We start from the raw sequence: 18,436 nt of genomic DNA, 5'->3' as shown, positions 1-18,436 counted from the left end.
TCACATCCATACTCAATTTATTCTGTCAGTTCTGTCTTCAGAATCCTGATTCTGCCAGATATGGTGACAAACACCTGTAATCCCAGCGGCTCAGAAGGCTGAGGTAGGAGGATCTGGAGTTCAAAGGCAGCCTCACCAACAGTGAGGCACTAAGCAACTCAGTGAGACCCTATCTCTAATAAAATACAAAGAAGGGTCTGGGAATGCAACTCAGTGGTTGAGTGCCCCTGAGTTTAATCCCGGTACAAAAAATAAAAAAAGAATCCTGATTCTACTGTCACCACTGATATCAGCCACCAACATTGCTCAGCTGGCAGCAATCTCCTGCTGGCTCCCTGAACCCACTCTTATCCCAGTTTATCCTCTACTCAGTCACTAGAGGTCTTTCTGGACACAAGCCAGGTTAGTCCTATGATTTCCTACTTCAAACTCCTTAGGGGTCTAGGTTTCAGGCATATAAGTAGATGCAACAAGTGGACTAACATATCAGCCATATACCCACAGAAGATCCCTGTCTCTGTCCCCTGGTCCCACTATGATGCTGGCCATAGAGAGGCCCCTGACCTTGATGTGCTTGTTGCTGCAGTCTCTTAGCAGTGGGTTGGGCAGGCTGGTGCTGTGCCTCCTCCAGCTGTGGTAGACGCTGAGCACAACCTCTGCCAGGCCTGGTGGCCACCTCAGCAGGAACTTGTGGCCCATGCCCTTCAGGTAGCGCATCATCAACTCCAGAATGCCCCCATTGGTCAGGTTCTCCAGTAGGAACTCATGTACATCCTGCTTCTCTGCCCAGAGAAAGAGAACAACCTGACCTGGATGAAGGGGACCTCCTATGTCCAGTCTCCTATTCTCTTTAAAAGAGGAGAACCTGTGCCCTCCTCCACCACTCAATTCAGGTGAACATGGTATCAAGTTGCAGTGCTGAGGTCAGGCTGTTGGGGTTCAGTGCCTGGCTCCAGCCCTCATCAGTGTGAGCAAGCCTCTCATAATCACCATGTCTAGGGCTGGGGATGTGGCTCAAGCGGTAGCAAGCTCGCCTGGCATGCGTGTGGCCCAGGTTCGATCCTCAGCACCACCCACAAACAAAGATGTTGTGTCCGCCGAAAACTAAAAATAAATATTAAAAAATTCTCTCTCCCTCTCTCTCTTAAAAATAATAATAATAATAATAATAATCGCCATGTCTAAGGTGGGCATCAAAAGGGCTGACTTCCAAATGCTGCTTTGTATGCTTAATGAGATAATGCACACACAATATTGCACAGTGTCTGGCATATAATACACGTTCAACAGCTGTGGTCATATAGATTCAAGTTGTAAAACCAAGTCTCTGAATTCAGCCTTCAGGGAGCACACAGCTTTCAAGGAGCACAGCAAGTATAAGCCTGAACATTTCAATAGACCTACCAGTTAGCCACAGGGCTCAGGCCCAAGCAAATCCAGGTAGCTCTTTGATCAAAGCTTAAAAAACCTCCCCAAACCATCCTCCCAGAAGAAAACATAGGCAGGTTATAGGATAATTTGAGGAAGAATTTCCAGCAGTGATTAACCATATTGCTAATTCCTACCAGATTCCATGAACGTGGCCGAGTCAAAGGACAGTCGATGAGGCCCCATGCTTGAGAAGTTTTCCAGTTTGGCTTCTGATTGGACTTCATAGTTATTAAAGGGATCATCTTCCTCCTCAGGGTCCAGCTTTCTTAACCTGCATGGAATGTGTCAAAGTTACTAAAGTCATATCACTCATTCTGATATAAGCATCTGAATTTTTCCTATTAAGAAAAACTAAATCAGAGACAGGGTGAAGTAGACTAAAAAGAGTGAGTGGCAAGGTCCCAAGCCTCCAGGTGGTTCTGCCTCTCTCTAGGATTTTGTGAGCTGCTGTCTGGTCTCACTCATTCATTTATCCATCAACAGATGATTGCTCTGTATCAGCCATGTGCCCAGCATGGTACTAGGTGCCAGAATACAGCCTGCCTGCAGGAAGTTTATCTTCTAATAGGAGAAACAGACAAATAGCACAAATATAATCAACCTAGATAGGGACCAACCACAACAGAGTGCTTGAAACAGAGAACAAAATCATTCAGGCTGACAACAGAGAAGGGCTAGCAAAAAAGCAGGCACAAAGCCACAGGCTGGATGAAATTAGATATGCTCTACACCCTGCAGGGAGGGAAATGTCTGGCAAACAAGAAAGAAGTGTGTGGGTGAGAACGTGGCGGGTACATCAGGCCCTTCTGAGCTTGGTTCTGGGCCTCTGGGCCTGCCCAATCTTGGGATTAGAGAGACCTCTCCCAGGAGAAATCATTCTTTCAAACTGCTCTCAGGTATCATGCCTTGGCTATCTTTGTGGCTTTATCTCAAGCCAGCATCTCTACAGCATAAATACTCAGTACACTGGGTAAATGTGTTCACTCACTTATTGCACACTCCCAGAGAGAATCTATTGAGCAAGCTTCCATATTGTTGCCTGAAAATTCAAGGAAGTGAACACTAAAACCTTACAGGAGACCAACAACTGAAATAAAGTAGAAACCATTCCACATAAAGGGGGCTGGGGAGCAAGTTCTCAAGGTAGAACAGCATGGTTAAGGGGAAGTTGGGGGTCACTCTACCAAAGTTTAAATCCTGCAGCTCTTCCAAGGAGAAAACTTTTGGTATCATAACTTAGGAGAAATTTATCAGAACAAACTATATCCCCACCTTGGTCTACATTAACTGCATGCTGAGATTAACCGTTCTTTGAAGCATTTCACCTTCACCACAGAAAAGCAACAAGTTAGTAAAATTAGGAATCCTGCTGTAAAACAGATTTATAATTCTCCTAAAGTTTTTGGCTATTCCTTCTGGTCTTTGATGAAATTGCCACTAAAATTGTCGCAAGACAAAATGACAGCTGAAAAATCCTGGTCAGATGGCATACTATACATAAATAGTTACCTCCCAAACTCCATTCCAGTAACCATGAAGGAATAAAAAAGGTTATGAACCCAAAAAGATACAGAAGATATGAAAGGAAGCCCTACAGAAAAAAGATGTGCCAAACAGATGTTAGAAGACAGAAAGATAGACTAAAGTGACTAAATGCTTTCTCCATTCAGCTAAAGGTAGAGGAAAGGAGTTACAAGAAGCATACTTACTGGCACAATAAACCCTGGAAAGGCTCAGAAATACAGGGCCTTGAAGCCTCTGAAGGTGATCGAGTAAGAACAAAAAAAAAAAGTAGGACTGGTGAGATATCTATTATATAGGGAACAGTGGGGCCCAGGTCCCTCCCAGCTCTAGAGAACTTAGCACTTTCTCCTCCCCTAGGTTTCTCTGAGGAACACTAAGAACCAGTGAAACCAAGGAACACCTTACAAGCTCTTCTTCTACCTTCTCAGAAAACAAGGGAATATTGCTGAACCTGGAGAAAATCAAGTAAGCACCCACTCCCTGAAAGAAGCTCCTTTCAAATAGGGTTTGCTCCCTGAAAGAAGTCCTTTCAAATGGGGTTTGACAAGCATTTACGTCTAAGTAAGGCACTGAGCCCCAGGCTCTCAGCAATAAACAGATATCTGTGGGTGCACAGGACATGTGTTATGGTTTGGACCTTAAATGACCCCCAAAACTTGTGTATTGAAGGCTCCCTCCATGGCTGATTGGAGCTATTGGGAGTCAGTGAACACTTGAGGGATAGGGACCAGTTGGATGAAGTAAGTCTCATATGCTTCCAACATGACATGCCTCACCACAGGCCCAACGATAAAAGTCCAAGCAACCACAGACTAAAACCTCTGAAATCATGAGCCAATAATAAACCTTTTAAGCTGATTTTTTAAAAACATTTTTTTAGTTATAGATGTAGGTATTTATTTTAATGTGGTGCTGAGGATTGAACCCAGTGCCTCACATGTGCTAGGCAAGCACTCTACCACTGAGCTATAATCCCAACCCCTTAAGCTTAGGCACTCTGTCATAGTGACAGAAAGCTGATTAACAAAATTATGTGTTGTCTTTAGCTCCCTAGAAGTACCCAGTCCTCAAAAGATTAACAAGTCACACCTTCTACCTTAGGAAGTTCAGAGGCAAGAAGAGGCAAGAAAATCCAAGATCTTGGTCCAGTATGATGTATACTATGGATATTCGCACAGATGTTAAAGGAAAACAAAGGAGGTACCCAGAAGAAAGGATGGTGATTCAATAAGAAATATTACTGAGGGTATAGGTTGGCAGTTTGTGCACATACTGTTTTGTCAAACAGAAAAACTGTGCACAATACCTGGATGGCAAGAATTTCACCAGAAGCTCCTGGAAGTCCACTTTCTCTTCTTTTTTACACTTGGTGTTTCGGACACGGGCAGATCTCCGCTTTGCAGTCTCTCCACTCTCTTCTGAAATCTTCTTCCGCTTTACCCCTTTCTTGGATTTATCTCCCCCAGAAACATCGCCTTCACAAAGAACACAAATTAAAACCTTATAAGGTAGCAGAGGTGAAAAAAATGTACTACACAGATGCGATTAGTTTCCCTGTTTTACAACTATCAGCATTGAATTTTTCTTTGACATTCAAGAAATCTTTCTTTTTCAACAACAGAGTCTTCAGGAAAATAAATTTAAAACCCCTTAACTCTCACACCTTTCTTGAGTTGACAAGACACACAAGCCAGGTCTCAGAGCACCTTTATCCCTCTGGGGCCTTATGAGAATAAGGCTTTACTATTCCCTCGATGGGAGTAGATGAAGTGAGTGGTACTGACCCTATCCAGGACCCTCTGAACACAGGATGATATGAAAATACCAAAAAAAAAAAATGTATGAATTACCCAGAGAGCAGAGGAAATCCATGTATAATTAAGAAAGAAAGAAGAAACAAGTAGGCATGTATTCATTCAAAAATTTCTATCATTCTTTTCTGCAGTGACAGAGAAATTAAGGAAAATTGTGGGAGCTTTCATCAAAAATTTTTTATAACTCCAGAGATAATAAAAACCACTAAAATAAGTGAGGCACAGTGGTGCATGTCTATAATCCCAGCTACTCAGAGGCTGAGGCAGAAGGATCACAAGTTCAAAACCAGCCTCAGCAACTTAGCTGAGATCCTGTCTCAAAAAGAAAAACAAAACAAAAATACTAAAAAGGGTTGGGGATGTAGCTCAGTTGGTAGAATGTACCTGGGTTCAATGCCCAGTATGGCAAAAAAATTTTTTAAAAATTTTTTTGAAAAAAAAAAATCACAAAAATATACTACCACTTGGTGGTGATTTTACTGACTTGATTTTCTAAGGTCAAAGGACTCAGAATGCATGTAGCAAGCTAGAGGGGATCTGGCAGTGTCCATTTCACAAAGTGTGACTCAGCAACTGGGGTGGGGAGACTGGTTACTGTCAATGAGCAAGGAACTCTATCCCAGGGCCCCACAACCTCCCTGCAGGGGCTTTAGTACTGAAGTGCTGGCCCTGGGGACAGGCGGATAGGCTCCTCTACAGGGCGATGGGCTCTCACTTCCACTTATGCCATGAGGATCAGCATGTCTCATCTCCCTGGAGAGGCCAGGGAACACCAATGCTCTCATTCCTGCTGAGGTCAGCAAATAGGGTCTCTCCAGAAGCGGACTCCAAGAGGCCTGCTCACCCACAGCAGTGCCTGTATCCAGCAAGCTGGGACTGTGCAGTGGGAAGCTAGCTGTTGACACAGAGGTATAGGAGAGCACAGGCTCAGCCACAGCTATGGCTGGGTTGGTGTTGACAGGGCTCGGCTGGATCACACTGACAGGCGTCACCACCATGGAGGATGCTAGCAGCAGGCTGGGGTCCCGGTAGTCAGACAGGTCAATTCTCTTGCCAAGGCTGGGTCGTGGGGGCTCACAGGTGGTGAGGTGGTTGTACATAGCCAGCAAGCTCTCTCCAAGGCACTTCCACCTGCAAAGAAAGAGCCACCACACCTGGTCAGCACCTTGTTACAAGAGTCAACTGGCCTACAGAAAGACAACAGAGATGCTTTTGGAACTATAACTTCCATGGAAGTGAAGGGAGATAGTTAACATTTTGTCATTGTTGTAAATGACAAAATCTTGAGCATAATACATCTGAAGGTAGAGTAGCCCGAGACAGTAGAAGCAGGGGCTGGCACCTTCCTGCTCCTCACCCAGCAGAAGCTCCTAATGTTCTTTTACTAAAGGGATGTTGCTTTCCTGATTTTTAAGGAATAGCAGTTAGTGTCCCAATGGTCACCAGGTAATAACAGCAGGAGTGCCAGAACCGGATCCCGGTGTGTCTGATTCAGGAAAGGAACTCCTGGACAATGTCTCTGAGAAAGGTGTATATATGTGGGGCAGGGAGGTGCAGGGGATAGAACACTGATGCCAAGGCACACTAAATTTAAAGGTTTAAGATTCAATGTCAGAATTTTTTAAAACAGAAATTGAATGCCAAAGTTCACAAATGGGCTAAACTACCCTAATACCAGCGTGCCTTTCTTGATGGGGGGAGGGCCTCTCACATATCATAGGGCTCATAAGGGTGACCTTCAGAGTTCCATCTTGCAGGAAGGAAAGCACAAACTTGACAGCCAGGGAACTCCCAAGCTGGGATCAACTCAAGATTTTCCAGTTTCCTTCTGGCAAGTGCTTTAGTTTTCTTTTCATCTCTGGATAGGGCCTTACAGAAACATGGCAGATGGCTGGGGTCAACAATGGTGAGAGCCAAGAGGAACTAAGACTGGGCATACTTGAAAAAGAGCTGAGCTGCTACTTAGTAGTCAAAGAGTAGGTACATGTCTCCAGCCTTCTGGCATTGGTGCTTCCAGCCTCTACCCATTACATCAGCTCAAGGTCAAGCTTGGGGCTTCTCTCTCCTGTGCAATGTGGTTTCCCACAGAGAGTCCACTAGCCAACCCAATGTTCCTAGAGACACAAGATAACTTACGTGAAGAAGGGGATTGGCTGCACCAGTTTCAGGTCTGGCTCCTTCTCCCGCACAATCAATGCTTGCCTCTTTTTCCGAAGTCCCAGGGCCTCATCTACGATGGCCTTTGTCTCAGCAGCATTCACTGACACATCATGAATTGACATGTCACTAAAAACATGTAAAACAGGGAGAAATTACAATGTTACAATCTAGAGCCAAGGCTGAAATTTTATAGAGAGGGATGTGTTTAAGTTAACATCCTTTAGCCTGTATCCATTCTTCTCACATATAAAATAACCACTTGAATTTGGCCTCAAATGGACAGTAACTAGCATTCTTAATACCCCCATAACTAGAAATGACTAACAACCTTTGTTCCTTCCAAAACCCACAACCGAGAAGAGAAAGGGATTTTTTAAAACTTTATTTTATTTATTTATTTTTATGTGGTGCTGAGGATCGAACCCAGTGCCTTGCAGGTGCTAGGCTCTATTGCTGAGCCACAACCTCAGCCAGAGAAAGGGTTTTTGTATGTATTAATATTATCATAATGCCTTGAAAAGCCACAGCAAATAAAATCATTTCTTGATTATTTATAGAAAAATTTAAAAGCATTTAACTATCCTATACTGCACAACCCAACAAAAAAACCATTAGACAAACCAACTCACCAAAGTCAATGGTATCCCCCAGAGAACGTGCTTGTAGAGTGCTGGTGTGAGTTCGGGAATAAAGAATTGCTGTTTTAATCTACAAGGCTATGGCCTTCTTGAGGATACCAGCCCCAAGGACTCATATCTAATCTCAAGAAACATCATGGCTGAGCCAGACTACATGGAAGATGACAATCCATAACTCATTAGGCCCCAGAAATTGATCAATCCTGTCAAAACATCCCGGATCCATCAAGGGGTCTTGCCCCTCAGAATAAACCAGAATTGCAGAAGGTGATGGAAAAGAGAAAATGAGACCAAGTAATCAAACAGAAGGAAGAAGCACAAAAGAAGAAATCTGACCTGAAAACAGAACTTTTAAAACGGCAGCAGAAGTTGGAGCACCTTGAACTTGAGAAGCAGAAATTGCAAGAAGAGCAAGAAAATGCCCCGGAGTTTGTGAAGGTGAAACGCAATCTCGGGAGAACAGACCAAGAGGTGGCCCAAGCCCAAGAGTCCTAGGCGGAGGCTGTCTGGAGACCTGGAGTGTCCTGCCATCACAAGAGCTGTGTCTAGTTGCCTCCTCTGCATTTGTCTCAGGGCCAGAGCCCCTGGAGAGAATTCCAGCCAGCCAAGAATTTTCGCTATGACAAGGATTTGATTTGATTTTACTACAGTTTGGATGGATCAATTATCTATGAAAATTGTAGTTCCCATTCGCCAAATGAAGGACATTGACCAGCGTGTAAGTTGGAATAATGGACCTGTGTTCAGAGACTTAAAGCAAAAAAAAAAAAAAAAAAAGGAAGAGGACACTGGAAAAAAATCTTGAGAGCTACACTACTTGGTTTTTCTTCCAATCTGAGTTCAGTGGAGCAAATATTATTTTCTTTGAAGAGCTAAAGAAAATGTGTTTATTTCTTCTTTTGGTTATCTATAAGATAATTTAGATTACATAGAAGTGCATTTAATCAGTTACATCCAACATTTGTAAATTCTACTTTGAGAATTCAAAATTTTCTTGTTTAATTTATACTTTCACCCATGTTAGAATTAACCAGTGGAGAATGTTAATGTTGAACACAGCTATTACCATTGTTGGCACCAAAATTCAGAAATAGATTAAGAAGGTATAAAAACATGTAAAGATTCATGTTGGTCTGTTTTAATTCCTTTCATTTCTATGCTTTGTGGAGGTATCCACTTCCCAGAAGGTATCTCATGTAAATTCATTTATTGCTTTGATAGCCAGCATGTTTTCAGTTCAGTTTTATTTTCAAATTTCTTGCTGAGATAGTTCTTTCAGGAAAAGAAATAAAATCCTCATTCCTTTGGAAAACAGAAATAGTCTGTATAGCCCAGCTTTAGTGTCAAAAGTAAAGAGTACAAAAATCTTAATTTCTCTTGAGCACAGTGCAGGGAAAGTTCCCATCAGGAGCTGGATGGTGAGGCCTTCTTTAGGTATTTTAATGAGAAACAAGTATCAGTTGATCTCAAGGAGGCTTTTGGTTTGTACATTTTGAATATTTGTAGAATCCAAGCTTTGAAAACTTTTTGATTAATGATTGTGTATTTCTTTACTCTTTTTTTTTTCTTATGAAGGAAAACTTTTACCACTCTCTCAGCGTGATGCTGTTGGTAAGGATAATGTTGACAACTATTGTATTGCATCTCTCAGGAGAAACTGAGGTGCAGGGAGAAGGGACTCAGTTTCCTTATGTTAACTAGCATGCTATTCAGAGAGATACAAGTTGCAAATAATAGCAAATCCTCATGCAAAGTTAATTTTATACTGCTGACATGGAAGAATTCTTGTGGATTTAGTATGTTCTTCGTAGATATGATTCAGCCTTTCTACATCAGAGGCTTTTAATACTTCCTTTACAACTCATAGAAAGTTGGGATTCAGAGCTTTGGAATCCTTAAATAGCAAGTAGACATAAGCTTTCTGTGGGAGATGCTTTTAGTAATCAACAGGACCACATTCAGTCCCAATGTGAACAAACTAAGATTAAATAGATGATAATATACTGCTAGTTAGAGAAATATATTAGCTATTTACACCTGAAATGGATTATTTGTCTCATCAGCAAATATTATTTAAATATGACATGATGAGTTTGCTCTAAAATAGTTTGCTGTTGAAGATTAGAATGGTGACAGTTTTCTTATCATTCTTCCCTTTGAGAGAAGAAAGTGAGGTAAGTGATCATCTTGAAAGAACATTCCTTATTGCACATTGATTAGAGTTCTTGCTCTGTGGACTCATGGTGTGATCTGTAAAGTGAAGATTCAGGACTGGCTCCTATCTTTATCTAATAGGATTTTGATCTTGAGATCTGTTCCTTGAAGCAGTTTTGCCACTTGACAAAAATCTTAAGGGCTGAAAGGACCAATTCTGTTCCTAGAACTTCCTTAGGATTCATTCAACCCTGGGAAAAAGTTAATTAAAAAAGCATTTCCCTTCTAATTGCACTAAGATCTGCAGAATTGATTGTAGCTATACTATAAGGTCTGACCTAAAGAGGACTTGTAAATTGTGTAGAGTGATGGGTGTGGCTCAGTAGCAGAGTGTATAGGAAAGGAAGCTTTGATATCATCTGGTCAGCTGGGCCCACAAGCTGTGTTTAAATGGTGGTCAGTCTCTCCTGTACCTAGCACTATAAACTGAGGACTCATGAACATCTGAGCAGCTCTGTGCTTGGAGCCACCATTTGACAAAAATGACTCCATTCTTCCGTTCCGTGGTTTTCTTAAAATAGTTCAGTGTTTTATAGTCTCTTAATAGTAAAGTAGTGTTGCTTTCTAAGCTCTAACACCTGACTTTATTCTTCTACTCTGAACAATCTTGCCTTGTTTGAGTGTATATAATACATATAAAGGGAGCCTTAATGGGTTTGTTTTCATAATTTAATATTTTTTGTATTTGCTCTTGTATAATTGTTTTTAATGGAAAGTATTACAGAATTGAGGGTGGAAATCTTAGAATCAAAGTTATTCTTAATAAAAATCACCACGTGCTTGGACCATGAAAAAAAAAAAATGGTATCCCCCAAATACAATAAGGGTAGGGCACTAAGGCCTCAGATGCCCTTCCAAAGTCACACTCTGCTTGAAGTGACCCAACAAAAACTGCCCTCCTGTACAGGCTGTCCTGATCCCAACAGGGCTACCCAACACAGCCGCTCAGGGACTTGGTTCCCTCACAACTGATGTGAACACAGGCATAAGCTCATGGAGGACAGATTAAAACAAACAAACAAAAAAAAAAAACAAAACACCCCAGTATCCCTAAATAGTTGAGTTCTAATACAAAAGGGCAAGAGGAGCTGGCTCATCTGGAGGTTTGGGGGAGGTTCACCCAGCACACAGAAAGTGGCAGAAACACCACTGGGAATTGAAATGTGAAGGAGGAGCAACCGCAGGACAAGCAGAGAGGTGGGAAGATGACAAGGCTATTCCTCGAAGATCTTCTCCTTGAGAACCAGGTTAGTACACAGTGGGAACCAGAGAGAGGAGACAGAATGGTACACAACAGGGCCAAGCCTGGAGTCTACCAGGTACCTGAAGTAACTCTAACAAAAGAAGCTTGAGAGGAAAAACAGGAGGTGAGAGTGAAAACCAGAGGACCAGGCTAAAATCTCCTGGATGATGCAGCTGGGTTCTATCCTGGAGGCAAGGCAGGAACAGCACACGATCAGAAGTATGCTTGGAACACTGAACTTGAGCAGTACTGGAGACAGAACCTTGATAAGGAAAAAGGAGATAAGGTGGGAAGCAGGCTGTCATAAGCATCCAGAAAACAACTAAAAAACACTGAAAACTTTCAGGGCAGTAGGAAAGGAGAGCAGCAACTATGTTTACCTCAGCCGGAGAAGGCAGAGCCAAGCTCAGGTACAGCTGAGAGATAAATAAGGCAGGTTGAGTAAGCTCATTAGTTAAGGGGCCACTATAGGAGATGAAGCCCTGGAATTCAAGGCTCCTACTACTGGGAGTTCAGGACTGAGAGAATGAGGTGCAGTCCTGCTATTTATCAGCTGCATAGGGAGGGATGCAACCATATGGGATGACAGACTTACCATTTGAGGAACATTCTGAGAGAGTCCTTCCGAAGACAAGGCTGTTCCTCGAAGATCTTCTCCTTGAGAACCAGTCCTTTGCTGTACCTGCAATCCTTCTCCAGTGCTTTGCAAATAAAGTATAGACACGCTGGCAGGGAAAGAAATAGGACTTTTGAGACTACACTTGGAAACCCTGGCCTTGCCAGTTAATAGAAGGAAAATGTTCCCACTCTGGAATCAAAGAAATGTTTGGTAATAATTGCAAGACAGCACTTTATCCAATTCCATTAAAAAAGATTTCTAAGATTATAATATCATAATAGTATATTATAATATTATAATATAGATGGGGCACTCCAACATGAACAGACCCAAACACTGCCAGCAGAGGATAAACTATATGAACTTTCTAAAGGACCTTGACGCTGCAATCCCATTTCTAGGAATTGCTACAGGGAAAAAAAAAACCCATGGGGCTCACAGTGATGAGATATTGGCCAAGTGGAAAACCTCCTTCAAAAAATCTGGTAACTACTCTGCCCCACCATAGGAACCTAGTTAAGTGAAGTTCAGCTGATCCACACACTAGGTTGCCAAGCAGCCATTGTACAAATGCCCAAAGAATGTGCTAAAATGACCAGAAAGAAGGCCATAATATAGCATTGCAAAAAGAGAAAGGAAAAAACAAGTCACGTAGTGGGATTCCATTTGTACATATAAAACTATTTTTTCTTTTAAATTTTATTTACCTCTATTTTCCAACATTTCTTCTTTTCCTTTTAAAAAACTATTCTTAAAAGTTATTGTCTACAATTTAAGATGTGTACTTCCTTCATGTAATCAAATACCTTTCTCAAGTCATTGATCTGGAAAGCCTATGCCAATTCTGGCTCCTCCAGACCTGGAGACAGTAATAGATGAACTAATGCTTAGAGACAAATAGGATGACAGATTCATGAAGCAGAACTACAATGTGAGTTATAAAAGCCTTTATCCCTTATAAGTGGGACTAGCCCCTGGCAAACAGTACCACTGAGTTCCCAGCTACTCTGTGTTGCCAGGTCTCACCAGTGAGCACTCAAGGATGCAGTAAAGTACCAACTCCACTCTGCCTGGGCACTGGGACTACCATCATGCCCTGCTATGCTTCTCAATTTGAATGTGGTTAGGCTACAGTTCACTCCTATCAAGAATAACCAGAAAAAGAAGGAACTAGAGCAAAAGAAGGAGGAAAGCCAGAGCAGAAGTGATCTGAGCATGGAGGTCTTGGGAAAGGAGGAAATAATATGTTTCCGGTGTACCAATTCAGGAGACAGAAGAGCCTACTCATGACACTAGTCAGGGGCCATGCCTTTGAAGGCATACAAAGGGTCTGCACCCAGCATGCTGCATACTAAACTGGTCCAAAGATGCCTACCTCAGGTAAACAAGGAACATGGTTCTTCTGGGAGCACAGTGGGACCTGAGGGTAGCCATCAGAAACTTCCAGAGAGAAAACCAGGGAGGAACTGGGAATCTGGATGGTGCTTATTCTTAGCAGGCATATCAGCTACAGTGAGGTATGCTTGCTATCTGTATTATGCTTACCATTCTACAGAGGGAAGACGTGAGAAATCTCAAGGAAACAAGAGGAGGTTAATAGGCCTTAACCCAACACCCTGCCTTCTTATCTCATTAAGCATGAATTCAATATGCTGCTTTTACTTTTTGTATTAAATGAATGGAAAATTTATGGGGATCTCATATGAATCAGTTCAATCTCTATGATGATTAACTTTATGTGTCAATTTGACTGAACCACAAGATGTCCAGACTTCAGTCAAACAATATTTTGTGTATTTCTGTGATGAAATTAAATTTTAAATCAGTGGATGGAATAAAATAGGCTGCACTCCCAAATGTGAGTGGGCCTCATTTAATCAAGTAAAGGCCTTAGTAGAACAAAAAGGCTGACCTTTCCAAATAAAAGAGTATTTTTCCTGCCTGCCTGACTTCAAACTTGAACACTGATTTTTTTCTTGTCTTCTCAATGGATCAAAACATCAGCTCTTCCTGGGCCTGCCAGCCTACAGACTGGAACTACACCATCAATTCTCTCGGGTTGAAGGCCATTGGACTTGCTCGCCTGGGTCTCCAGCTCACCACCTCATCCTATAGATCTTGGAACTTGTCAATTTCCATGACTGCATGTGCCAATTCCTTATAATAAATCTTTTTCTATATATGTATATGCATATCTAATTGGCTCTATTTCTGGAGAACCTGTGTACAGGCCTCCAATTATGTATTTCCCACAAGGACCTTACCAAGCATAATTTCTACCATAAAAGAGAGGTACAAAAACTAAACTTGTTGGCTTGAGAGAGGAAGGCTGAAAATCGAAGATGGTACCCAAACTGTAGGAGGAACTACAAAAAGAAACTAAAAGCCTCTGAAAGACAAAACTACTAGAGTCAAAATGTTATACTATAGAACTGTCATATTCTGTTGATGATAAAAATTGGAGGAAACTTCAGAACAAGTGCATATGTCTACTGAAGGATATATATAAAAGAAATGTTTATAACAGCATTATGCGTAAGAGCCCAGAGGTGGAAAAAAACCCCCAAATGTCCACAAATAGAATTGTTAAATAGTACAGACTACACAGCAATGAAAAAGACCTAGTGGCTGCTATGTCCTACATGGGTGTACTCACAGACAGGATGACAAGCAGAGAAAGCCAGGATGAGAAGACTTCTGACTCTACTGCAAAGAAGTTCAACTATTGGCAAAGTTAATCTCTTGTAACAAAAGGGAGAGAACAAAGTTGCTTTATGGGGTGGTAATGAGTGGAAAGGACCTAAGTAGCCTGCCTTCTGGGTTGTAGCAAATGTTTCATATATTGAAGTATTTTCACATACACAAATTGATGGGCCTCATTGTGCACTTTATTTTTATTTTATTTATTTATTATTTATTTGTGTGTGTGTGTGTGTGTGTGTGTGTGTGTGTGTTGCCTCAATTAAAAATATTTTAAAAAATGGTTCTGGAGAACAAGAACTAGAGGTAGAAGAGTGAGCAAAGCCTTGCACTTCTCAACATACTCCATTCTGTTGCCATTTGGCGCTTAAAACGAAAGGGGAGAAAAGACTTCCCAGCTTCCAGAATTGTGAGAAATAAATGTTTATTGTCTAAGCCACCCAATCTATCATTTTGTTATAACAGTTTGAACTAAGACAGAAGTGGGCACTGAGGAATGGGTTGCTATTATAACAAATACCTACAAATGTATAAGCAGCTTTAAACTAGGTAATGGGTAGAAAATTGAAGAGTTCTGAGGTGCATGACAGTAAAAGTCATATTACCATGAAGGGATTGTTAAAGGTGACTCTGGTAAGGGCTCAAAGAAAAAAAGGCCAGAAGCTGTTGAGAAAGTATTCATAATTACATCCAGAATGTCAGTAGAGATATGGATATTAAGGGCAATTCTGCTGAGGTCTCAGGCAGAAATGAAGAACATGTTATTGGACAACAAAGAAAAAGTGATTCATGTTATAAAGATGCAAAGCACTTAGCTGAATTGTTCTAGTGTTTTATCAAAGGGAGAATTACTGAGCAATGAAATTGAATATTTACCTAAGTAGATTCCTAAGCAAAGTGTTAAAGTATAGCACAGTTCTTCTTGACAGCTTAGTTAACCCTCCATATCCACAGGTTCTACATTGGCAGATTCAACCTCTACAGACCAAAAATATTTGAAAAAAAAATTGTGTCTGACTTTTGTCATTATTCCCTAAACAATACCATATAACACTATTCATTTACATTGCATTATGTATTAGACGCAATCTAGAGATTAGATTTAAAGTATACAGGAGGATATGCATAGGTTATATGCAATACTATGCTATTTTGTATAAAGGATTTGAGCATCCACAGATTTTGCTATCCAGGGAGGTACTAGAACCAATCACCCACAGACACCAAAGGAAAACTGTAAAGTAAAATACAAGATGAGAGAAATGAATCCAACCTAATACAATGAATTAAAAGGGGAATTACTTAGCAAAAAGAAATGAGGACTTAAAGATTTGGAATATTCTCAGACTATATATATTGCAAAAATCGCAAAAGCTTGTTCTGAAGAAAATACTTGTATGTGGCAATCAACCATTTGATAACAAGATTTATGTATGAACCACAAACTTAATCACTTATCTCAGCAGAAGCTAGGAACAGAAATGGAATTATACTAGCAGAAACACCACCAGTTGGGAATAAAGGAAATAGAAAAAAACAGGAGGGAATAAAGAAAGGCTATGAATGTGTGCTATCCTTTAAAAAAAAAAAAAAGGAAAGGAAAAGAGAGGGGCTGGGGACATGACCCAGTAGTACAGCACTGGTTTGGCATGTATGTGGCACTGCAAAAATATGGATAGATACATGAATGAATGAATACAAAAATATATAAATAAGTGGAAGAAGGATCCCGAATATAATTTCAGGGTCATTAGGCTGCCACTCCTCCACTCCTACCATAGGAGGCAGGGCTTGTTCCTTAAACAGTGGGCTATCTCTCCAGTTGGCATGAGCCAGGATATCCCAGATCAGTGTCTCAGGGATAAGGCCCTACAAAGTAAGAAACATAAGGTCAAACCACTGAGTTGTGGGAGTGACTCTCTCTCCAATGGGCCTAAAGGGCAGAGCATAAGACCAAAGAGAATTATTCCTGAGCCTTTTGACCTAACGAAATTTGCCTTGATACATTTTGGACCCATCACCACCCTTCTTTCTTTCCTATTTCTCCCTTTTGGAAGGAAATGTCTAGTTTATGTCTGTCCTATCATTATATTTTAGAAGTACATGACTTAATCTTGCTTAACAGGTTCACAAATGGAGAAGAAGTTTGCTCCAGGATGAACTGTATATTCCATCTCACCTATATATGATTTAGATGAGAATTTCTGGAATTGATGCCAAGACAAGTTTGAGGGTTGCTGGAATAAAATATGTATTTCTTGCATGTAAGAAGGACATGAATTTTGGGTGTCCAGGGAAAAATACTGTAGACTGAACATTTGTGTCTCTCCAAAATTCATTTGTTGAAGCTCTAATCCCCATGTGATGATATTTGGAGGTGAGGCCTTTGTAATATAGGTTTAGATGAGGTCATGCATGTGGATCCCCCATGATAGGAGTAGAATGGTGTTCTTTGGTACTGGGGATTGAACCAAGGGGCACTTAATCACTGAAGCACAGCCTTTTTTTGTATTTTATTTAAGAGAGGGTCTCACTGAGTTCCTGAGGCTGGCTTTGAACTCGAGATCCTCCTGCCCCAGCCTCCCAAGCCACTGGGATTACAGGCATATGCCACCATACCCAGTGGTGTTCTTAGAGAAGAGAAAGAGACTAGAGTTCTCTCAAGCTCTCTCTTTTTGCCATGTGGGGATATACCAAGAAGATGGCCTTCTGCAAACCAAGGAAAAAGCTAAGATCAGATACCAAGTTTGCTGGCACACTGATCTTAAAACTTTCCAGACTCCAGACCTGTGAGAGATAAATCTCTGTTTTTCAAGCCACTTCATCTAGAGTATTTATTTTTATAGCAACCCAAACTGATTAAGACACAAAAGATGGGACAATGCACAGATGAAATAAGATAGCCAAAGGGAAAAAAATCACTCAGAGAAAATATGACTTATTTTTATAAAGCATCTGATAAATCAAGAAAGACGAGAAGGCTGTGGCATTACTTATGATCCCAGTAACTTGGAGGGCTGAAGCAGAAGGATCCCAAGTTTGAGGCCAGCCTGAGCAACTTAGCAAGATCCTGTCTAAAAATAAAACATAAAAAGGACAGCTCAGTGGTAGAGCACCCCTGAATTCAATCCCCAGTACCATTAAAAAAAAGGGGGGGGCTGGGATTGTGGCTCAGTGGTAGAGCATTCACCTAGCATGCGCGGGGACCTGGGTTCAATCCTCAACACCACATAAAAATAAATGAATGGAAAAAGGTATTGTGTCCAACTACAACTAAAATAAATAAATAAATAAATATTTTTTTAAAAAGACAAAATAATAAGTTAGGGGTATAAGATAATAACATTTCATTCTCTTTGACAGTCTGGCAGAAAGCCTGTCAGTGTTAACTTTGACTACCAGCTTATACCCAAGCCACCCTCCCTCCTCTGATGCAAAAAATACAAGCACATGGAGAAAGCACCAAAGCCTGACTCACTTGTGTAATCACTGAGGGTGTACAGGACAGTGATGAGGTTGTCCAAGCAAGGCCAGTGGTCAGGATTGCACCGCAGCCCTTCCTCAAAAGCATGACGAGCCAGGGGGAGCCGGATGAGTCTCAGGGCCACATGTCCAATTTTATACCAGAGGTTGACATCTGTTGAATCCAACATTACTGCCTAGAAGAAGCATATGCATATTTGGTTGCTGAGATCCCAAGAAGTACTAGCCTTGCCATTGAACTACCCTCTTAAATGGCAAAAGTGGCATGATTGCCTTATAATTGATTAGCAAAGCCAGTCCCCAGAGTCACACTTTTTAAGATCCAGAGAAATGAAACATAATAAGTTATAAGGACCAATTTATTTAATTTGGGACATTTTTTAATCTATTTTGTTAATTTAACAGGTAAAAGAAGGGGAAGGAGTAGAATGAAAAGAAAATATGGCAGTCTTCTGGGACTCTAGAATGATTATATGCTTTGGAGAGACCTTAGTTCACACATCCCTGCTCCATTACTGATTAACAGAATGATCCTGAGCCTGTTTCCTTATCACTGAAATAAGGATAAAGACACCTTCCTTGCAAGACAATAATTAGAAAGCAATTAGAA

General features: G+C 41.1%; 1 protein-coding gene and 1 pseudogene across 3 annotated transcripts in view; one reads left to right on the top strand and one right to left on the bottom strand.

Moving 5' to 3' along the window:
* Window positions 1-18,436, bottom strand: part of Cabin1 (calcineurin binding protein 1) — a 140,252-nt gene that overhangs the window by 106,818 nt on the left and 14,998 nt on the right. For 2 of the 3 annotated variants that reach the window (XM_076866211.1, XM_076866293.1), the window contains exons 6-12: window positions 17,822-18,002; window positions 11,620-11,749; window positions 6,906-7,055; window positions 5,614-5,900; window positions 4,262-4,430; window positions 1,566-1,702; window positions 565-782 (exon numbers count right to left, since the gene is read on the bottom strand). In XM_076866211.1, the coding sequence (XP_076722326.1) occupies window positions 565-782; window positions 1,566-1,702; window positions 4,262-4,430; window positions 5,614-5,900; window positions 6,906-7,055; window positions 11,620-11,749; window positions 17,822-18,002 (1,272 nt within the window). The other variant, XM_076866339.1, reaches the window with a different exon arrangement.
* LOC143408113 (protein FAM107B pseudogene) lies at window positions 7,662-8,062 on the top strand (annotated as a pseudogene).

This window comes from Callospermophilus lateralis, chromosome 1 (assembly GCF_048772815.1).
Source record: "Callospermophilus lateralis isolate mCalLat2 chromosome 1, mCalLat2.hap1, whole genome shotgun sequence".
Taxonomy (NCBI): Eukaryota; Metazoa; Chordata; class Mammalia; order Rodentia; family Sciuridae; genus Callospermophilus; species Callospermophilus lateralis.
This window is presented reverse-complemented; position numbering and strand designations above follow the sequence as displayed.